At 38.8% G+C, this 24,148-nt stretch overlaps 1 protein-coding gene across 1 annotated transcript; it reads right to left on the bottom strand.

Annotated features, from left to right (window-relative positions):
• Positions 1-1,781: 1,781 nt before the first annotated feature.
• On the bottom strand, positions 1,782-23,923 carry LOC108985585 (AP-1 complex subunit mu-2-like). The gene is made up of 11 exons (XM_018957931.2): positions 23,408-23,923; positions 22,831-22,977; positions 22,626-22,688; positions 22,303-22,479; positions 22,050-22,153; positions 17,465-17,572; positions 17,216-17,312; positions 17,020-17,117; positions 16,739-16,880; positions 16,458-16,580; positions 1,782-2,201 (listed from the first exon to the last, which is right to left on the bottom strand). Exons 1-11 carry the CDS (start codon positions 23,531-23,533, stop codon positions 2,103-2,105), a joined length of 1,284 nt encoding a protein of 427 aa, XP_018813476.1. The 5' UTR covers positions 23,534-23,923; the 3' UTR covers positions 1,782-2,102.
• Positions 23,924-24,148: the final 225 nt, after the last annotated feature.

Below are 24,148 nucleotides of genomic sequence, written 5' to 3'. Positions count from 1 at the left end.
TTCGAGTTGCTTGTTACAATATGTTTGTGTAAGTCTCAAATGATTCGGCTATGCATATGTATTCATGTTTAAGATATTGCTCTTTTACTTTGGTATGTCTCGAATGCTATTACTTATGTTTGTGACTTGAGTATTCTAATATTTTCAAGTCGTAACATGAGATGTTCAATGTTGTATCACATGGTTACATGATTCTTTATATAATTTGGGATAACATTGTAATTCAAGGTCTTTATAAGAAATAGGTGCTTTAATTTTGTTCATTAATACACAAACAAAGGAGTAAGGAGTGTGGCCATCATATTATATATAGAAAAATTATATTTGCAGTCATAAAGTGCGCAAGTGTCACACATTTTAAAAATAAGTAAATATAAGATCTACATGAAAAACCAACAACATACTTATAGCGAGCTTCAACAACCTACATAAAAAAACAAAAGTGTACTAATAGAGCAAGCTTCAACAATAAACTCATCTTCTACTAAGTCATTAATCTCATTTGTCTTGCTTAGGGTCCTAATTAACTGCCACAACTTCTACTATTTCAGAGAAACTACAATGGTGAAAATAGACTCTTTTCTTTTCTTTGAAAATGGTCTAATCCCTAATCCACTATGCGGCCTATGCCTATGTCAGTGAAAACGAAGAAAAGGCAGAGAGCCATCTGTTACATGATCACATTCTTGGTTAATTTTTCGGACTAGGATTTCCCGGGATCTGGGAGATCTCGACTTCCCCGTTTTATCACCATACCCATTTAAGCCTTACCTTCCACGAGTGTGAAGGGTGCATGCAAGGCACGTGCTTGATTACCTCAATTCAAAGAATTACTTAAATTGTATGCTTTTAATAAGCATCAGAACTAACTAATAACTAATTCTTCAACGCTCTCAATATAATGAACATTTAACAGCATAAGCTCAATCTTAATGGAAACATACAAACAAAGAACCTCATCTTCCTTTTTTCAAATGTTTCCATACCCAATCTGTAGACGAAGAAAGTAAAATGAAAGAGTGAGTGGCTCTACAGCCACGGCTCCCAGCGAGCTGGGAGCCACTGCTAGTCTTAGGATTTTTTTTTTTTTTTTTTCATATATGTATTTTTTAACATTTTAAAATATTTTTTAAAAAATAAAAAAATACAATATTATTAAAAAATACATCCTTAATCATTAAGTAAGAAAAAAATTAAAAAATTAAATGAAAAATTGGGAGCGGTAGCCCCAGCGGGACATATATCATTTCCGAAAATGAAAGCTCAATCTGTAGACACCGAAGCCAACACCCACAAAAGGTTAATTGCATGAACAATATAATTGAAATTGGGTGTTATTGTAAGGAGAATACTGTGTTCCCCCAATTATTTTCCTCAGAGATCATGAGGATGCCACTCTCAAACTTGGAAATTTCTAGTATGTATGGGATTTTATTTAGTGACCCATGTCATGCATTGTCCATCATTACTTGATGAATATCAAACGATATTATTAACGATTATATGCATATGATTATCTGATATTTAAGCATCCATAAATGTTATGCAGCATCGACTGACCAGCCAACAATCTGACACAAATTGCCATGAGCTCTCGGGACAAGCCATTCTTTTCACACCTTTCAAATTTGTTCTGAGACAGGGTAACACTATTTTCCTCTCCAAGCAGAGACTATTGCAGGTAAAAACGCAAAATAAACTGGTCACAGGTAACGTAAGAAACAACCATGGAGGAAAAATGGGAAAAAAAAAGGGCTACGAATATAAGCATAGAGAATAGATAAGGAATAACCTCCAGCAATAAAATTTGAATAAAAGATCAAAGAATACGGAAGTTACAATATATGCTCTTTTATTCCAAAAAAAAAAAAAAAAAGGAAAATAACAAAAATATACTTCCTGGATATGCATCAACTAACAATCCTGTTAAAATTCTTAACAATGAACAGACCAAAAACAATGCCACGGGGAAGAAATCTTAAACCACCATAACTTCGGGGCAGTGAACTTTCAAAAGCTTATTGATTTATCTGCTTTGAGTGCAAATCATTGAAGAAATATACATGGTGGATGGGAACCCCAACATGTGATGCAAAGCAGCTTTATATAAGCCTAAGTTCATATTCACCAGCCATCGTTATGTACCTCACCCAGGGAAGAGCTTGGTATCCACTTTTCTCAATAATCTTCAGGTAACGAACCTACAACAGCAAGATATACATAAATTATAATTTCATCATGTTTTGATCTGTCACGATTCCTGGTAATTTAACAGCACCGTTTTAATAGGTAGTGAAACTCAACAATTTTCATCTCGTTGGTGGTCTAGGGCACATTAAGCCTTACTATGTATATAGCTTCAGTTTTGGGCGCTACTCAAAAAAGAAATGAAGCAAGAATACAAGCGCAGTTTGTTTTTGCAGAAAAAAGACTTCAAAAAACCGCATCTCCTTTTTTCTTATTACTCGTCAAAAAAAAAAAAAAAAACTGCATCTCCTTTTAGTCTATTCCATTCCATGTGTAGATCTTTTAACCAATGTAATGCCCCAATAGAAGGGCCAAACAATATGGCTTATACTCCAAAAGGACTAATCAATAATACGATTAGAGCCTCAGTAGAACCTTATAAAGAGCAAGAAATTCTTCTTCCCAAGCAATGTGGGATCTCATTCACCACCTACCATTATCCTTATCATATGGGGGTATTACAATCTCCCCCCTTAAATTTCCGACGTCGTCGTCGGGCCTGTCCGTTGTAGATGGTACGGCTCAAGTCCCACATTTCTGATTGGAATAGGCTCTGATACCATTTGTAATGCCCTAATGGAAGGCCCAAACCACATGACCTATACTCCAAAATGACTAACCAATGATACAATTAGAGCCCCACTAGAACCTTATAAAGAGCAAGAACTTTTCATTTCCAAGCAATGTGGGATCACATTCACCACCTACCTTTATTCTTATCATATGGAGTATCACGACCAACTATTTCTTTTCCTTTTCCGTTGTGTCCATCCATATTGGAGCTTTCTAGGTTTTATTTTTGAACAGAATCTTATTGCTTTGCCGCCAGTGGAAGGAGATTTACATGGTCAAATAGCCAAGACACCCCTGCTTCATCCAAATTAAATGGATTTTTTATCTCTTCAGGGTGGGAAGTACATTTTACTGACTTTGCTCAGTTCATTTTCCTATTATTATCAACTCTGGAGATTTCTGGGGTGATAAGAGATAGTTCAAGTTAAAAAATATGTAGCTAAAATCAGAAGGATTTTCAGAAATGACAAAACAATGGGGGACCTATTAACGCTTTTCAAGGTTCTCCAAGCTTTACTTTGGCCCTTGTTCTTAAAACTTTGAAAGCTGATCCACCTGTATGGAACAAGGACTTGTTTTGTAATGTTGGAATAAAGAATAAATTTCATCCGGAAAACTTGAAGGCCTAGACTTTTGTGTGACGAAGAGAAATTAAGTAAGGAAATGTTCATTTGTGATTTGGAAAGGTTGTCTGAATATGGGAGAGAGGTGAGGTGTGGTTTTATCGCTGTCCCAAAAGGTTTGAAGGGCGAGGGTTGGAGGCGGTTTGCTGAAAAGTTGAGAGATGCAGTCTCCATGTCCTCTATTTCAGGTATGAAGAACAGAGCATCTCAGAGAGCTCCTCCTCACGCTCACGTTTTTTTGGGATCGAAGGGGTCTTTTGTGGAGGTCCTGACAAGATCATCGTCGTCTTCGGAGTCTCATGGTTGCTCAGTAGGCAGGCAGGAGGTACGTGGGGTGGCTGGAGGGGAGGTGGTGGAGCTCGAACTTAACTTCCCCAAGAATGACGTTTGGTTTCCCAAGGGGGGCTCATCAGGGGTAAATGATAGTCCTTCATTGATGGCCATGCACAGGGTCTTATTGGACATGAGGGAAAAGGCGAATGTGATGTTACGTTGGGTTGACACGGGCCCGGGCTTGTCTAAGGGCTGTGTGGGTAGTGAATCTGGCAACTTGGGTAAACAGGTGGTGGCTGATGTAGATGGGCTGGACTGTTCTATGGACCCAAAGCTGTCTGAAGATAAGGGAAAAAAGAAAGAAGCTAGGCCGGGCTTGGCGAAAAGCCCACATAGTGTTTGGAGGGTGAAATCGCGTGCCGGGGCTGTTTCAGAAATATCAGGATTGTTGCCTTCACCATACACTGCGGTGCCAGTCACTGTTCAGCCGTCGTCTGAGCCAGCACAGACTTCGTCGCCTGTGTCAGACGACCCCTCAGTGCGCCAGTGCCGGAAATGCCGCTGGAAAGTGAGGAAGGGGGATTTTTGCCACGATTTGAGCTTTGGATGGCGGTGGTTGACAAGGATACTAACTCTTCATTGCCTATGGTCTCGTATGCTAAGGGTTTGCATTCTATGGATCCTGTTTCGGTGCCTGTTCAATCTTTGTTCCCCATGGATGTTCTTCTGCAATCAGGGATGGACACAAGTGTTGATTAATACTGACGAACTACAGCTTCCAGGGGAGGTTTATGACATTTTGAACTTGCAAATAGTACTATGTGAAGGGGAATGTTCCAATGGGAATGAGGTTGATGCGATCCCTCTACACACTCTTCCTCGTGTGGTATCAGATTGGGTCTTAAGAAAAGTAGAAGAAATACAAGATTGTGTTGGGATATCTTGTAATGGTTTTGAAGAACAATTCAAGGCTCTTCTCATTGCTATTGAATATGGACGTTCCTCTATGGAGAAGGGGCAGATTGAAAGGGAGGGGGTCTCACCTTATTCTCATGAAGCCTAAAATTCTCTCTTGGAATGTTAGGGGGCTTAACAATTCGAGCAAACGTCTTTGTATCAAGTCTTTATTACATAGCTGGAAGGTTGATATTGCTTGCCTTCAAGAAATGAAGTTACATTTTGTTGATAGATGTTTAATTCATAGTTTATGGGGGGTGTTATTTCATGGGTTGGGCAGATTTGGCGTCTATGGGAGCTTCTAGGGGTGTTCTTTTAATCTGGGACACAAGGAAGGTGGAGTCTATGGAGGATTGTATAGGGAACTTTTCCCCTTTTTTTTTTATTTATTTATTTTTTTTATGACAAGGGAACCACCCTACGGCAAAGCCCTTAGGACTCACTCATGGAACCTGAACCCCCGAGGAGACTAGCACAACAACCCACCGCCATGACCTCCCTCTTAAATTGTAGTTTGATTTCGGGGGGAATTGAACCTATGACATGGGGCTCATGCACACAAGTTCGCCCTTACCACTTGGGCTACCCACGGGTGGGTATGTATAGGGAACTTTTCTTTTGCATGTTCTTTTAAAAATGTAGAGGATGATGGGTGGGAGTGGGCCTTCGCGGGTGTTTATGGTCAAAATCCAGAGGGAAAGGAGTTTTTTGTGGGAGGAATTAGAGGGTTTGTATTCTCTTTGGGATGTACCATGGAGTATGTGCGGGGACTTCAACATTACTCGGTTCCTGAATGAACGTTTAGGTGATTCTAGTTTTTCTTCAGCAATGGAGGAGTTTGTATTTATCTTTGATTTGGATCACTTGGATCTTTCACTTGTGGGGGGTGTATCCACTTGGTCCAACAGTCGAAGTTGGTTGAGACTGGATCGATTTCTTGATTCTTCTTCTTGGGAAGTACATTACCTAGAGCTATATCAAAAGAGATTGCCTCATGTGTTCAGACCATTTTCCTATTTTGCTGGACAGCGGTGGCATTCATGGGGGTTGGAGGTATTTTAATTTTAAAAACATGTGGTTAGGAGTTGATGGTTTTGTTGACAAGGTTAGGAGCTGGTGGTCTTCTTATTAGTTCACGGGTATTCCCACTTTTATTCTTGCTAGTAAGCTTAGACCATTGAAGTTTGATTTAAAGAAATGGAATGCAAAAGTTTTTGGGAATATTAATGGTCAGAAAAATTCTCTCTAATGGAGGAGTTGCAGGATTTGGAGTCTGGGGAGGAGTATAGGGCTCCTTCTACGGAGGTCTTTTTGAAAAAAAAAAATCTGTGGTGGCTGAACTTGAGAGGGTGTTGTAACTTTGTTGGAGGAAATCTCTTGGCGGTAAAAATAATGGATCTTCAGCTGAAAGAAGGGGATAAATGTACTAGATTTTTTCATAGAATGGCCAACTCGCACCAAAGAAACTGCCATTGAGATGCTTCATTCTTATGGTTGTGTGATTATTTCATCTCCACCTGAGATTCAAGATCTTATAGTGCATTATTACGAAAACCTTCCCACCGAATAAGGTTCTTGGAGGCCTAAAATTGATGGGCTGTTTTTTTATTCTCTTGATCCACTTAGTGCGAGTTGGTTGTAGAGACCGTTTGATAAAGATGAGGTTTTTTAGGTGGTTAGTGGGATGGTCAAAGATAAAGGTCCTAGTCCAGATGGTTTTTCTATGGCATTTTTTCAAGTTTGTTGGGAGATTGTGAAAGATGTGATGCGGGTTTTTCAAGAGTTTTTTTCCTTTAAGAAGTTTGAAAAATCTCTTAATGCTACTTTCATTGCTCTCATTCCCAAGAAACCCGGGGCTTCAGAGCTAAAAGATTTTTTTTTTTTTTATAGGTAAAAGTAAGTTTTATTGAAATAAAGAAAGTAACAGAGTACACCAGAAGTATACAAACAGCTCATGAAACCTAATTACATCTAGGTACCAGTGAGAGATACAAGCAGGTCATGAAAATTGTCCATATTACAAATAATAGCCGAAGCCCAAGAAAATAAAGTATTGTAGAAGAATCACTTCAGCTCCTCCAAAGAACGCTCCATGTTTTCAAAGCACCTCTTATTCCTCTCTAGCCACAATCACCACAAAATGCAATGAGGGATCATTCTCCACACAGCAGCTATAGGTGAATTCCCCCTAATTCCTGTCCAACACCCCAGAATATCTCTAACTTTTCTAGGCATAGCCCAAGTCACCCCTGTCCTATTGAGGATCTCATTCCACAAACACCTTGCCACCTCACAACCTAACAAAAGATGATCCACTGATTCCCCATCATTCTTGCACAAGAAGCATCAATCTGCTATGATAAGACCACGTTTTCTCAAATTATCCAACGTGAGGATCCGCCCAAGAGATGCAGTCCATACAAAAAAAGCAATCTTAGACGGTACTCTACATTGCCAAATGGCCTTCCAAGGAAAATTATGATCATTAGAAACTCCCAAGAGGGCCTTGTAGAAAGAGCGCACCGAAAATTTGTCATTACCATTCAAAATCCAGATCATTTTATCCTCCGTCTCACTGCCCATCGATATTGCGTATACTAAGTCAAAAAAATAGCAAGCATATCCAACTCCCAATCATGAGCAACTCTCGAGAATCTTACATCCCAATGGACAACACCATTAGAAATTACCACTAGATCAGCCACGGCAGCCTCTTTGTTGTTGAAAATCTGGTAAAGCATGGGAAACACTTGATTTAGGACCCGTTCACCACACCAAGCATCATGCCAAAAGTAGACTCTATCACCTCTTCCAATTGCAAATCTAAAGCACTTGGCGAATCTACCCCATCCCGCTCTAATATTTTTCCACAAGCCCACACCATGTGTCCCTCTAACTTCCTTAGAACACCATCCCCCCATCATACTCCCTCCCATATTTGGCATCTATGACTTCTCTCCTTAAACCCTCCCCTTCCTTATGGTATCTCCACAACCATTTCCCCAAAAGTGCTTTATTGAAAACCCTCACATTGCACAGCTCCAACCCACCACATTGAATGGCTAAGCAGACTTTATCCCAACCCACAAGATGGAGCTTAACTTCTTCCCTCATGCCTCCCCATGGAAAATTGCAAAAGATTTTCTCCATACGAGAAGCCACACTTGTAGGTAATGGAAAAAGGGATAAGAAATAAGTAGGGAGGTTTGAAAGAGTGCTCTTGATAAGGGTCAAACGACCACCTTTAGACAAATATATCCATTTCCACCCAGCCAATCGTCTTTCCATTCTTTCTAACACACCATCCCAAATGGTTTTTGTCTTGAAAATAGCCCCCAGCGGAAGGCCAAGATATCTCAAAGGAAACGAAGCAACCTTGCAGCCCAAAATATTCACCAATACTTGGATATTATGCACATTACCCACGGGAAGCATTTCAGACTTTGATAGATTTACCTTCAATCCTAACACCGCTTCAAAACAAAGTAGTACAGCCCTCAAATTCTGCAAATTATCACTATGCGGCTCGCAAAACAAGTGTCATCAGCAAAAAGGTGTGATATGGAAACCCCACCCACTGAAAAACCAGCAAGGAAACCTCCATTCATAGCTGCACTCAACATACGACTTAGTGCTTCCATGACAACAACAAATAACAAAGGGGATAGTGGGTCCCCTTGCCGTAGGCCCCTAGAGCTGTTAAAGAATCCTTCTGGTGCTCCATGCACCAAAACCGAAAAGCGAACCATAGATATACAATGCTTAATCCATGCTATCCATCTATCTCCAAACCTGCACCTCCCAAATAAGTAACACAAGAAGTCCCAATTAACATGGTCATGCCTTTCCCATGTCTAGCTTGCACAAAAGTCCGGGTATACCCTCCTTGATTCTACAATCCAAACATTTGTTGGCTATCAATACTGAATCCAGAATTTGTCTCCTCTTCACAAAAGCATTTTGAGATCTAGAAATAATGCTACTCATAACTGTGTTCATGCGATTAGCGAGCACCTTTGAGATGATCTTATAAACTCCATTTATAAGACTAATAGGCCGAAAGTCTTTCACATCCACAGCACCAACTTTCTTAGGGATAAGACACATTAATGCTTTTTTCGACTTTCCCAAAGGGGTGTAGTTCCTAAAAAACCTGCATAATATCTCCACCCGCTACCTCCCAACAATCATGATAAAAAGCCATCGAAAACCCATCCGGACCCGGGGCTTTATCCTTGGCCATCCCACAAATCACCTGAAAGACCTCGTCCGACTCGAATGGCCTATCCAACCACATAGAACTTAGCTGGTCAATAGTCTCAAAAGGCATACCATCAAGTTTGGGTCTCCAAGAGGCTGTTTCAGCAATAAGATCTGTATAAAAGTTGACAATTTGGTTCTTAACAGCATCATGATTCGAATAAACCTGACCCTCAACATGATTCACCTTGATAGCATTATTTCTACAACGAGAATTTGCCACCCGATGAAAAAATTTAGTACAATTGTCTCCTTCCTTCAACCATAGGGCTAGTGACTTTTGTCTCCAAGAGATTTCCTCCATAAGAAGCACCTTCTCCAAGTCTGAAGTGATGGCTGATTTCCTACATGAGTCCTCAAACGAAAGATGGGCATTCATCTCCCTTTCCTCCAAACCCCTTAGTGCCTCCAAAAGTGACAATTTTTTATTATTAATGTGACCAAAGACTTCAATATTCCACCTTTTCAAGTCCCTCTTTAGTGCTTTCAGCTTACCAGCCAATATGAAACTTGGTGATCCCTCAAAGGAATACGAGGACCACCATGCCCTCACCTTTTCCACAAACCCTCGGTTTTCAGCCACATATTCTCAAACTTAAAATATCTTTTTCTTTCTCGAATGCATCCACAATCCAGTACAACGGGGAAGTAATCCAAGCATACTCCATCCAATCTCTTTTGAAGCAAGGTAGGATAATGTGCCTCCCAGGAATGAGACACCAAAAATCTGTCCAAGCGAGACCAAGCCCGGACCAAGTATGCACGCCACCTACAAGTGGTAGGTCCACCAAGTCCATCTTGAACATAGAATTAGCAAACTCCTCCATTGCCTGACTATAACGGACTTCTCCCGATCTTTCACTAGGGAACCAAGTAACGTTGAAATCACCCCTAATACACCACGGTAAATTCCACCAACTGCCCAATCCTGCTAATTCCTCCCATAACATCTTCCTAAGTGTGTCCACATTTGGCCCATATTCACCAACAAAGGCCGAACAAAAACCATCCCCTTCATTTTTGAACGAACACGCCACCGTAAAATTCTCAACACACTCCTCAATGGATTCAATCACCCTTGAATCCCACATAACAAAGATACCCCCGGATGCTCCCTTGGATGCCAAGTACACCCATCTCACAAATGGACAGCCCCAAATACTAACGATGGTGGTGGCAGTGCCACCACCACTACCCTGCCACTGAACAGATTGAAAATGTCTGTCACCTCTTTGTAGTTCCATGCCGCCATCTCTTTTTCGCATTTCGCGAGGTTGCTCCACCATCAACGCCTCCCTGTAAGAAAGAGGTGGCACCATTGCCGCCGGTGAACTCTTCAGTGCATCAACTCTGTGTTTGGCACTCCCCTACAAGAGAAACTCCCGCAGCGCCTCCTCCATCCTTCTACACCCTCTGCCCTCCTCCTCGGGTACTAAAATAAAATTTCTTCTACCACCACCACCGCGATATAACAGCCATGACCATTCGAACATCGTTGCACAATGAAACTACGACTTCCCTGACGATGGTGAAAAACTCTCTTTTCTTCCTTCAAGCAATCTCCCAAAGCCTTGGCCAACCAATGCACCATTGAACGTCCTAGTATCAACTTAGTCACCACCCTCCAACTTCTCTCTGTGATAGCCAATAGACCCCCCTCATTTGCAAAAGAAAAACGCTTTGATTCTATTGCAATATCCTTAATAAAACCCATTCTAACTCTATCAACACTTCACCCAGACTCAACGTAAAGTTCACAAACCACCCAGGCTCAAACGGAAAGAACGAGCTTTCATCATCGCTTAGAAAATGTACAGAGATAAAAACTTAGAAAATGTATGGAGAGAAAAACTTCAACATAATTTTATGTTCTTATAAAGCTAAAAGATTTTCTACCTATTAGTCTTGTGAGCGAGGTTTACAAGATAATATCGAAGATTCTTGCTATTCGTATGAGCAAGGTGATGGAGCAAATTATCTCCGAGCCCCAAAATGCCTTTGTCAGAGAGAGACAAATTCTTGATTCGATGCTTATTACAAATGAATGCCTAGACAATCATTTGAGGAAGGGTGTTCCTAGTGTTCTTTGAAAGCTTGATATGGAAAAGGCATTTGATCATATGATTTAGGACTTCCTTTTCTACATGCTTTGGAGATGCAGTTTTGGGGAAAGGTGGTGCTCCTGGATTTCTACTGTCCGATTCTCGGTGTTGGTTAATGGTAGCCCTGCTGATTGTTTCCATAACTCACGTGGTTTGAGACAGGGGGACACTTTATCCCCCTTCCTTTTTGTCATTATTATGGAGACGTTGGGTCAGATGGTGGAGGCCGCTTTTTTTTTTTTTTTTGGGGTAGGTTTCTCAATTGGTAATGCCATTAACAGGTCTATTACTTTCGTTTTGCATCTTTTTTTTGCAAATGACGCCCTCATTTTTTGTGATGTGGATCGTGGCCAGATTCAAGCCTTAAGCACTATGTTATTGTGTTTTCAAGCTGTTTCGAGCCTCGAGGCAAACCTCGGAAAATCAGAGTCGGTTTTGGTCGGTGTGGTGCGTAACATCAATAGCTTGGCAAGTTTGTTGGGCTGCAAAATTGCTTCTTTACCTATGAAATATTGAGTCTTCCTTTTGGGACGCCTTTCAAGGCTTGTGCTATTTGGGATGCGGTTGTAGAGAAAGTCGAGAAAAGGTTGGCTGGTTGGAAGCGACTATCTTTATCTAAAAGGGGGTAGACTTACTCTTTTTTAAGAGTACCCTTTCTAATGTCCCCACTTATTTTCTATCAATGTTTCCATTGCCTGTAGGGGTGGCCAACCGGAGTGAGAAGTTATTTCATGCTTTTTTATGGCGTGGTATGGGAGAGGAAACTAATTTCCATCTTGTTAGACAGAATAAAGTTTGTTCTCCTATTTCGGTTGGAGGATTGAGGATTCATAGTTTTGAGGATCTCTAATAAGGCTTTATTGGGAAAGTGGCTATGGAGATATCAATCGAAAGGAGAGTCTTTGGAGGGAGGTTATCGATCGGAAGTATGGAAGTGCTTGGGGGGGTTGGTGTTCTAATGAAGTTCAGGGTGTGGGACTTTGGAAGTTCAATAGAAAGGGCTGGGAGAGTTTTGTTAGTCATGTTAGTTATGATGTTGGAGAGGGATCTAGGATCCATTTCTGGTTTGACATTTGGTGTGGTGATCGGGCCTTCAACAGTGTGTTTCTGGCTATCTTTGAATTGGCTTCAGATCGGTTTGCCGCTGTTTCTGATTTGCTTTGTCATTCTAATCGCTCGATTCAGTGGGATATTTCATTCGTACTATAAGTTGTTAAGTTTTCATAATAGTCCTCCTTTTCCTTGGAAGTGTATTTGAAGGTCTCACGTGCCTTTCAAAGTGGCTTTTTTTCATTTGGACTGCCTCACTTGGGAAGATTTTGACATTAGATAATTTAAGGAAGCGAGGTATTATAGTTATGGATTGGTGTTTCTTGTGTAAAAAAAATGGGGAAACCAGGGATCATCTACTCTTGCATTGTGAGGTGGCAAGGGCTATGTGGGATGGCATCTTTTGTAGAATTTGCTTGGCTTGGGTGATGCCTTTGAGAGTGGTTGATCTTCTTGCATGTTGGAATGGACTACATGGTTATTCTCAAGTGGACGCTGCTTGGAAGATGGTTCCTTTGTGTCTTATGTGGTGCATTTGGATGGAAAGGAATGAGCGGTGTTTTAATGACAATGAGCATTCTTTGGAGCAACTCTGGAATATTTTTTATGCGCTCTTTGCTGTTTTGGTTTCCTGCTTTAGTCATTAACAGAACTTCCGTTCATGATTTTCTAATGTCGCTTTTTGTTTCCAAGAATGTATTTAGGTGTTTTCTTTTTTATACTTCCTGCGTACATGGGTTTCGCCTATACATTCATTTCTAATAAAATTTCTTCTTACTTGTTCAAAAAAAAAAGAAGCTGACATCAAGAACATTTGCCTTATTGGTCCCCTCTATGTTTCACCTAGTAAGACCATAACAAAACCCTTGAGCTAATCATACTTTGGCTAATGGCCCACCAATTCAACATAAAGCTCAAAACAAAATGCAATCCAAAGTCTAATAATAACATAAATAAATGCAGAATAGTAATTGATCATAAATTTTCAATTATCAATCACATGTTCAATGTCCCTATCAGTGGTGTATATAAAACTATTGCCAACATTCTTGCAAACATACTAAAATTAGTGTTCTCAAAGATCATTTCATACTCCCAAATGCCATTGTTTAGGGAAGACAAATCATTGATTTGGTTCTCTTAACCAATGAAGGCCTTCATGTAAATTGAGCTTGAAAGATCAATGACTGCTTTGTAAACTAAACATAAAGAAGCCTTATAATCATATGAATTGAAGATTCCTTTTTTTGTTGAGATAGTGCAGCTTTGGAGAGAAAATGTGTAGTTGGATTGCTCCTTTCTTCAGTAGCTTGTTTGATATTGGTGAATGGTACTCCCATGGGATTTTTCAGTAGCACCCAAGGATTAAGACAAGGGAACCGTTATGCCCTTAGCAATTTGTAACATGGACTTGAGGAAGTTGAGCTCTGCTACAGTACATAGGGATCTTTATATCAGGCTCTCTTATAGGTGCTATAAATGGAATGAGGCTCAATATTTCTCACTTCTTTTTTGAAGCTGACTAGTTAATATTTTGTGAGGCAAACTCAGATCACCTTAATTTCTTCAATTTGTATTCTTATGCTTTGAAGCAAACTCTGGTTTGAAGGTTGATTTACCAAAATAAAAATTGCTCAGATTGGTAATGTAGATAATGTAGGAGATGTTTGGATTCGAAGATGACTTGAGATGACTTGAAATGAGCTGAGATGAGTTGAGATGGATTATGAATAGTAATGAGATGAGTTGTGAATAGTAGTGAGATTTGTGAGTTAAAGTTGCTGAATATTAATGAATAGTAGTGAGATGAGTTGAGATGAGCTGAGATGAGCTGAGATGACTTGTGAATCCAAACAAGCCCGTAGCTGGTTTGGTGGATATCCTTGATTGGAAAATTTCAGCCTTACCAATGACAAAGCTTAGTCTTTCCTTCGGTCCCTTTGAAGCCAAATCTATCTGGCATGATATTATTAAGGAGCTGGAGTGACGCTTGAATAGTTGAAAGAGATTTTATTCGTCTAAGGGTGGTAGAATTACTTTCAATAAGTGCATGCTATCTAATTTGTCTATTTCTCCACAGCGACGCCTATTGCCTGTAGAAGTTACAGTGAACTTTTTATGAGGTGTGGGAAAGAGTCTTATTCTTGAGAAATGGTCTAAGGTGTGTTTGATGGCAGCATAGAGTGGTTTAGGAGTGAGAGATTTGATTTTTTTAACCGAGCACTCTCAGGGAGGTGGCTATGGCGTTATGCCCTTGCAAGAGAGCCTTTGGAAGGAGCCAGTGAACACAAAGTATGGGAGCTTGAGTGAAGGCTGGTGTTCTTATGAGGTTTATGAGCCGTTCGAGATTCATCTTTAAAAGAACATCTAAGAGTTTTTTTCACTTTACTAAATTTGTAGTGGGCGACGGGCCTGCTTTTGGCATGATGTGTCGTGTCAATATCAATCCTTGAAAGGTACCTTCCCCAAGCTGTTCAGCATTGCATGTTTTGAGAATGCTTATGGGGAAAATCATTGTCAGCTCTTGCACAATTCTCATAAGTGTTAATTAGTTTGTCTGAGAGACTAATGATTGGTAGGTGAATCCCTTTGCATCAATCTTTGCCTGCTTGTATTCAAATAGGGTGGGATAGGATGGTGAAGATCTATTGAACTGAGGTCCATCTAATTAAAGAGTATTGAAGTTGTCATTTTAAAATGAGTTATGCGCTCATGATAGTCCTTTCCATTGGAGGATACTTTGGCACGACAAAGCTCCCTCCGGAGTGAAGGTTTTTTTTTTTTCTTTTTTTGTATATAGCTGCCTTAAGATAGATTCTTACCTTGGCCTGAAGTACAAGTTGTAGTGGTTGATTGGTGTTACATGTGCAAGAGAGGTAGGAGAACAATGGATCATCTTCTACTTTACTATGAGTTAACTAGTACCTTATGAGATATGATATTTGGCCTTTTTGGGATAGACCAAGTCATGTCCTCTTGAGTAGGGCTACAAACGGGCCGGTCCGGTCCGGTCCGGTCCGGTCCGGCGATGGACCGAAAATTTTCGGTCCATTATTTTTTCGGACCGGACCGGACCGGACCAATAGCTATCGGTCCAGTCGGTCCGCCCTCTTTTTTTTTTTTTTTTTTTAAATAATTAAAAAAAAAATTTATTTAAAATATTAAATTAAATTAAGTGACTTATTAATGTGGATTATGTAACAAACTCAATAAAAAAATATTTTATATGGTCAATGATAATAAATTAGATGAAAATTATATTATTAATTTATATAATTACTATATAATTAACTAATTGATATTATATATTTATTAATTCATAGAATATTAACAAGTGTTAATAGTATATTTAAAATTTTATATTGTTAATAGTGATAGGTTAAATGAAGATATATATAAAATATTGTTAATTTATAGAATATTAACAAGTATTAATAATATATTTAAAAATTTATATTGTTAATTGTATAATTATTATATATAAAATATATATAAAAAAAATATTTTTTTTTTAATTTTTCATTCGGTCCGGTCCGGTCCGAAAAAATTGTGGACCGTGGACCGGACCGAATGATTTTGGTCCTCTAAAATATGGACCGGACCGGACCGGTCTAAGTCTCGGTCCGGACCGAAACGGTCGGTCTGACCGGACCGTTAATCACCCCTACTCTTGAGTGCTGGATCTTCTAACATATTGGACAGGGAAGTTTATTTTTATAGGGTATTGGAAAGGGCAATTTGATAGTCAACAATTTGCACTGTTTGTTTGAAAATGATCATGACTTGCTTAACATGTATTTGGAGAGAGAGAGAGAAATGAACGGAGTTCTGAAGATTGTAAAAAGTCAGTGTTAGACACTAGTCATTCTTTCTCAACATGCTATACTATTGGATAGTGGCCCACAATAGTACTGTTTTTTCTATTTCTACATTTTTAGGATCTTCTAGATTTTGTCCCTTCAGCAGTCAGGTGTTTCTCTCATTTAAACTGTATTCGGGTAAGTTGGTAACACCTTTTTTTATTAAAAAAATTATATTAAATGTCCAATAAAGTTCTTGACTACTATATCAGTGCCACATGAATCTATATTCTCAAACACTTGTTGGATGTGACAGATGCTGAAAGTTACAGGTTAAGAAAAAAATAACAAAGCGGTGTCTACCAAATAATATTGTAATACAAATGAAAGAACAATAGTCACAAACATCACCCGGTACCCACTAAGAGGCAAGTATTAGCACCATGATTGCTTTTAATCATTGCATTGACATGAAAAACTACAAGGAATCTCAATCTTGAAAAAAAGAAAAGGTGGGGAGTTGCTTTATGACATAACATGCAATATATTATGCATTATGTATAAAGGCATACCTGTATTCCAGAGACAGTAAAATATGGTATCTCAAACTTCACACGTATAGGAGCTTTTCTCTCAGGAGTCGCTTCTTCTGCCGTAATACTTGGAAGTCGAAACTCCGCTCTTAGCATATACTCCTAAACAATTTAAATTTGAGAATAGCATACAGAATGGCTAAATTGTAAGGAACATGAATAGAACAATTCCCTGAGATCATGACTATTGATGATAAGCATCAATGACACAATGTCAACACTGAAAAGGAGTGAAATTTTACTTTACAGCTAACACATACCTTGCCACCTGGGAAAGATCTTATTTTCCAGACCATTGCATCTTTTTCAGGAGCATATGATGCAGACCCCATTGATGTACGAACACTTGGATTTGTAGCATCTGCTGGCACAGGCAACTCAATCTCAACATTTGTGGCAGTGCTGTACAATTGAATTTTCGTCAATACTGAAGAAAAAAAAAAATCAGGCTGCACAAAAGCCAGGGCAATCGACCGAGAGCTAGGGACACAATCCAACAGTTACAACCCCCCCTTCAAATGAAAAAGAAAAAGTTTAATACCTACGCTCCTTGAACTGGCTCCGAGCTTTTACCATTATCTCAATACGACTTTTTGAATGCCTTTCAACTTGAGCTTCCACCCAAATCAAAGGCTTGACCTGATAGCAGAATTATTATAATTTAACTCAGGAAATGGCATGGAACAAGCAACCCAAAGCCGGGAAAGGGGAAAAAACATTTGTAAAACACGAGTTACCTGAGTAGTGAGTCTATATGTCATGAGATCAAAAGATCCGTCAGGTGGTATGAAGGATATTGTCCTATCATTTTCAAATCGGGCCAATCGCACACACCTAAACCAAAATTTGGCTATTACTTAAATATTTGTAGCAAAATAGCAATATCAAATCCCAGCTCATAAAATACCAGCATTTGCACTAAATACTTACAAACAATTGAATCTCAACCCTAGAATTCAAGTAGACCAAAGAGTTAAGATACGTACTGATGAAATTTGATGTCTTCGATATCAATGGCCTTTCCCTTGGTTGACCGACCTTGTGCCTCCAATAAAACTCGATCATTAAGGCCAAGCTTACACTCTGGCATGCCACTGCAACAGACATATAGGTAAATATTTCTAGCATCCAGCTATGGCAGCAGACCAGAACATAGAGATTAATAGCAAGCTTTGACAATAAGAAATATATTACTACAAGCATTATTACATTGAATTATTAGATGCAAGTCCATGCACGTGTCTAGAACTTGGAGTCACCAGTCAACATTAAAGCATAGGTTGGGCATGCATATATAAACATGCCATAACCATGAACTTCCAAAGTAGAGCCCACAGGAACCATAAAGGGATGAAGCATTAAGTCGACAAGAGGACCACAAGCAAACATATTCAAAACAGGGTTTCAAACAAAGCACATTTACAAAAGCACAAAAAGAGTGCTTTGTAATTATTTTATTTATATATATATATATAGTATCAATTTTAACTGTTACTATCTGTCTGGACCATTTATTTGTGGTACAAGAAGAGTGTAAGGAAGAGATAAGGAATTTTCAATTTCCCCTCTCTGGACCACCCATATAGCACCCCCACCAAAAGTTGAGCAGTCTATTGGACTCCTGGAATGTTCTAACTCCCCAAAGGGCCCAGTGCACACAATCCTATCCGAGTCCGAGTTTACCGTACATCCTGCCATTATCTTACCTTCCTCAGAACCTATCCCTAAATTTTCTTTTGCTCTTTCTCTATTGGATGATATATAAATAATCAGATTAGAAAAGAATTTGGTTTCTCAACATTTGAAGCTACTAACTGTAGCATAAATGCAAATATATAATCAATAACTGTTTAGTAATTGAACATATCACATGGAAGTGATGGCCTTTGAAGATTCTAGAAAAAAAAAGATTGCATGGAAGTATGTTTGTCTTGATGATATAAAAAATAAAAAATGATTTGAATTGCAATTTTGTGGTAAAGACGCAAAAGGAGGGGAGACAGACTTAAGCAAAACCTGGCTAGAGATTTTCGAGCTATTAGCAATTATAGAAAGTGTCCTGAACATGTGAACGAAGAAGTGAAATGGTATTTGTGTTAAAGAAAAAAAATGGAATAGGAGCAAATAAATTTAGTACCTGATTTTGATAAAAAGCACTTTAGGATTGCATTGTATTGCTTATATTAAGACAAGAGAATCATAATATTTTTCTTAAGTAAAGGTATCAAAATATAATTAAAAGAGTGCTAGAGGCACCATCATGTACATAGGTAGTATACCGAGAAGAACACCTAGTTAAGGTGAGGGATGAAAACCTGGGACTTAAGGTATCGGGACATAGGTTGTGTTTTGAAGCTGTATCGGGACTTAAGGTAAACCTGGGAAAGTCGGAATTGGTACCGGTGGGGGTTGTGAGTAATATTGCTTCTCTAGCATAATTTTTGGGTTGCAAAATTGCCTCACTTCCTATGAAATATCTTGGACTACCCTTTAGGGTGTCATTTAAAGCAAAGAGCATTTGGGATGGGGTGGCAGAGAAGATTGAGAAAAGATTATCGGGGTGGAAATGGCTATATCTATCAAAAGGGGGGAGGTTAACACTTATTAAAAGTACTCTTTCTAACCTTCCTACTTACTATCTTTCCCTATTTCCATTGCCGGTTGGAGTGGCGGACCGTATGGAAAAGTTGTTTAGAGCTTTCTTGTGGGGATGGCATGGGGAGGAAGTCAAATTTCACCTTGTTAGTTGGCAAAGGGTGTGTTGTCCGATTGTGAATGGGGGATTAGGGGTGCGAAATTTGAGCATTTTTAACAAGGCCCTTCTTGGTAAGTGGTTGTGGAGATATCAAATGGAAGGGAACTCGTTGTGGAGAGAGGTAATTGCACACAAGTACGGTAATGAGTGGGGGGGATGGTGTTCCAAGGAGGGTAGGGGGTCATATGGAATAAGCTTATGGAAATTTATTAGAAAAGGGTGGAACACCTTTGAAAAAAATATTAGGTTTGGAGTGGGTGATGGAGCAAGACTCCACTTTTGGTTCGATGCCTCTTTCCATTGTTTTTCCAGTCACTTTTAACATGGCAGGAAATCAGCAAGCGGCAGTCTCAGATATGCTGTGTTGTGCCAATGGGACGGTAACTTGGAATGTCAATTTTACTAGAAATGCTCAGGACTGGGAACTTGATGAGATGGCAACCTTTTTTAGACACTTGTACTCGGCAAAGGTAGGAGGAAATGGGGGTGACCGTATGTTGTGGATTCACACAGGGAGAAACCAGTTTACTGTTCAATCTTTTTACAAGGTTTTAACAGTACAACAACCCACCTTTTTCCCGTGGAAGAGTATTTGGAAAGCACAAGCTCCGTCTAAAGTTGCATTTTTTACTTGGACAGCTGCGCTTGGAAAGATTTTGACGGTTGATAATTTAAGGAAGCGGGTTATGGTGGTCATAGAGTGGTGCTACATGTGCAAAAGGAATGGAGAATCAATAGATCATTTACTTTTACATTGTGAGGTGGCGAGGAAATTATGGGATGGTATCCTCGATAGAGCAGGACTGAGTTGGGTAATGCCTAAGAGTGTGTTGGAACTACTAGCGTGCTGGACAGGAGGCATATCAGTGCACAATTGGTAGCAGCGTGGCGTATGATACCTTTGTGCTTAATGTGGTGTTTATGGTCATAAAGGAATGATAGGTGTTTTAGTAACAAGGAGCGTACAGTGGGGGAAACCTGGAATTTTTTTGTATTCTCTCTTTTACAATGGTTTTCTGCTATTGTATTGAAGGGTGGGAATGTCCATGAGTTTCTATCTTCTTTTCAGCTCACTAGAATGTAATTAGGTGTCTCACTTTGTATACTTCCTGTATACTTGGGCTTTGCCTAGTTTCATTATATTCAATAAAGCTACTTATTTACTTATCAAAAAAAAAAAAAAAAGATGAGGGATGAAAACAAGACTTCAGAAAGTCTACAAAGGATGAGAAGCAAGAGATGTTATGGGCGGTTGTCTAATCATAGTGTGCTTTGAGCATAGAGGTTTTCATCTCTATCAACGTTCTCTCATGATCTTTAAAATTTCAAGCATTTTTTTCCAACCATATACTTCCCATTAAATAGAAATGAGTTTGTCACCATTCCTCTACTTTCAATTTACTTCCCAATTTAGCTCCCTCATGCAGCCAATAATTCCACCACCCTTTTTGGAATCACCCAATCAATCCCTAAAAGTTGTAAATTAGATACCCAAAAAGCCCTAGCCACTTCACAATGGAGCAAAAAGTGGTCGATAGATTCCCAATCTTCTCACACATAGAGCACCAATCCATCACCACCATTAAGCCCCCTTTCTTAAATTGTCTATTGTTAAGATCTTCCCATGTCCAGTCATCCAAACAAAGAATGCTACTCTTGAGAGAGACTTCCACCATAAACTTGTCAAGGGAAAGGAGGTCCCCATTGTAGGGTGTAGAACTTGTTAGTATCAACATACTTTAAACCTCATTCTTCGAGAATAAACCAGCCCCATTTTTTCCTCATGATCTCCTCTCAACCTAAATGAATCTAGAAGGTTGAGAAGTAAAAAAACTACTTCCACTTCCTAACACTGCACTAGTTGAGTAAAAGTGATACTCACTGTGGAGCTATTATTAACTTGGCAAAAATCCACAGCAGACACCTCCCAGCACAAGAGATGATCATTTGATGTCATGTTGCAAAATAATTTAACAAATTGAGTTAATAGGTTAAATATTACTATCTTGGTTTTTTACATGTTTTCATTATATTTTATGAATATTTATATTGCAAATTATTTTTAAAAATGTGCACTTTACTTCAGGCGGCCGTGTGCTTACACTTTGTGCCTAGGATCTAAGCGGTGTTTGTGCTTAAGTATGCCAAAATCTGTCACCAAAACTGGCTTCAAATAGTTTTATATATATATATATATATAAGTAAACTGGCTTCAAATAGTTGGAAATATAACTTTTCACTTTTTCCCAATATACAAATGAAACTAATAGGCTTTCCTTGAAGGTTAAACTAATGACAAGGTAGATGAAGCCTTAATCAATAAAATGTAAGTCCCACAAAATAGGGCAAACGAAGAGATCAATATGTACAATCCATGAAAGGATGCCTGATCTTTTTTCTTTTTTTTAATAGGTAAAATTGGATGCCTAATCACTAACTATAGCACAGCAATAAGCACCATTTGGTTGGCTATTAATCCAAGATTTTGGTGTGTTTTACAACAATGTGTACATAAATTGCAATTCTAATGCAAAACTGAATAATAGCAACACTTACTAGTTCTCATACTATTGGCCTTCAACACAAATTAGAGTTGCATTCTTGCAATTACATACCCTAAACTTTCATTCCAATATAGCAGTTCCATTGCAAACATGTCAATCCTCAAACACAGAAAATTTTTTGATTGAAATTGAATCAAACTAGCAGTCACAATCTCTCGATGAAACTAAATATGAATTAAACAATTAAAACACATTAATTTGAATAAATTAGCAGCTACTAACTCTTGATGACAATAAACTCAAATGGCGCACCTCAGATAAGTTCTCATCTTCAATGCCCCAACAACATCAGACCTAATTATTTGTCCATTGCTGTTGACAAGAATATTAACACTCTCCACCACATCCAAGAAAACCTGGCAAACAAAAAGATAGGAATATCAACCAGAAACTTTTTTTTTTTTTGATATGTAATATCAACCAGAAACTTACACCATCAATATACAAAACCAAGCAAATCTGGTGTGTGTGTGTGTGAGAGAGAGAGAGAGAGAGAGAAACCTACTTCATTTTTCTTGTATTGTATCCCTTCACTTCGCCAAGAAACTGCATTTGTTACAGCCATGGGAGGCCTCTGCGTAACTTCCATCCTGTAAGCATCAGTCTTGATGAATTCACTAAGGATCTTTGCTTCTGTATACTGAGGGTAGCCAAAGTCCATAATCTCATCAAGTAACTCATACTGCCAAGAACACAAGGTATCAGCATAATGCCAAATCTAATCTTTCATTAAATCATATTTTCATAACATGAAACCAAACAATTTCAATGAACAACACCAAATCTAGTTAAGCATTAGATGCAATGAAATATTAAGCATCCTCTTACCACTACAACGAAGTTGTCCCTAAGTGATTCTTCTTCCAACTCTTCAAAATAATGCTTAAACACCTGCCCACGGAGAAACCAATAAGAATGAACAATCTCAATGATGAAACTCATTAAAATGCAGAAACATGTGTCAATTTTTTTTATATATGCATCAGTTATAAACGATTAGGGCAAGGACCTATAATTACCAATAGGCGCTTACATCAATGATGCGGTGTAAAAAGAAAAGAAGGCTGGTGGCATTGCAGTTCTGCCTAGATGCTGTCATTAGGAACACATTGTTGTGTTGAACAAACATGTAGGATACACCACCATCATACACAACTGGATCCTGAGTCTCTGGATCACCCTGAATCATACCAAGAGGTGATTAGCAACACATGTACATGTAATTATTGACTAGAGATGAAAAAAAACCCATATATAGAGCGGATCCAACAGCTAGATTTGGTCAATCGCTAATTCAGGTTGAGGAAAGTCATATTTCATTAAAAAAAAATTAGCAATGCCTGGTAGGTTAGAAACAAAACTAAATAAAAGTCTCTCCGAATTCAGGACCTCCACTCAACAGTCTCAACTAGTAATTCACAATTTTATCACTTTGCGGCAAGTACTTGAAAAAGAAACAACAGGAAAGACAATAATAGCAATAATTCTCTTTTCTCAGCATGCAACCAAATCAATTAGAAGAGAAAGATCCCCTCATATCAACAAAGGCAAACCACGAAGATTCTAGACTGCAAGCTTAAAAAAAAAAAGGAAGAGAGGAAGGTAATCACTTTCTCGATGAGCTTGGTGAAGAAGCGCTCGGCCTGGACAGCGGTAACGTCGCCACGGTAGTCGCGCCAAATGAGAACGCGACCTTTAATGTCCAAGAGGAACAGTGCAGACACTGCCCCAGCCATGCCTTCCTACTCTTTCCCCTCTTATATTTTTGTAGGGTTCCGACGATCGGATCCGATCCGATCCGATCAGCGTTTATAAGAAGGATTAGATAGATGAGATCTGGTGCTGGATTAATTGAGACGGGTAGATGGATCTAAATGCAGTGGAAAAATTATGAGCTCGGCTCGATCAGCCCGTTGCTCTCTGACGTTGAACCATTAGTGTGGAGCGGTTTTGAACGATCTGTAAAATATCAATTAAAATGCAATTGTATATATATTGCACCTGAAAACTCAAATCAGACACCATCAGGACCCGGCAGCGGCAAGTCTAACCGCTAATTAGCAAGTAATGTCGAGTAAGAACTGCTGATCTCATCTTATCACAAGACGTTAACAATTTATTTTAAATAGTAAGCTTAGATATAAGAGAAATTCTATTTGTAATTATTGCGTATATAGATCTATTAATGTGTTTCATTAAATTGTAAAAAGCACCAATCTGAGAGGGATATTATTATAATTTTAAAAAGATTTTAAAGATAAAATTGTTCAAATTTGTATGACTAATCCCTATTTAAAAACAGTATCTAGACTAACTCTAGATATAATCATAAACAGGCAAGTATTGTGCAT

This window comes from Juglans regia, chromosome 16 (assembly GCF_001411555.2).
Source record: "Juglans regia cultivar Chandler chromosome 16, Walnut 2.0, whole genome shotgun sequence".
Classification (NCBI taxonomy): Eukaryota; Viridiplantae; Streptophyta; class Magnoliopsida; order Fagales; family Juglandaceae; genus Juglans; species Juglans regia.
This window is presented reverse-complemented; position numbering and strand designations above follow the sequence as displayed.

Coding starts and splice junctions, on each gene's coding strand:
- LOC108985585 (XM_018957931.2), bottom strand. CDS start 23,533: ATGGCTGGGGCAGTGTCTGCACTGTTCCTCTTGGACATTAAAGGTCGC. Junction 16,881..17,019: donor AGCCAGTTCAAGGAGCGTAG/GTATTAAACTTT, acceptor TCAATTGTACAG/CACTGCCACAAATGTTGAGA. Junction 16,581..16,738: donor GATCTTTCCCAGGTGGCAAG/GTATGTGTTAGC, acceptor TAAATTGTTTAG/GAGTATATGCTAAGAGCGGA.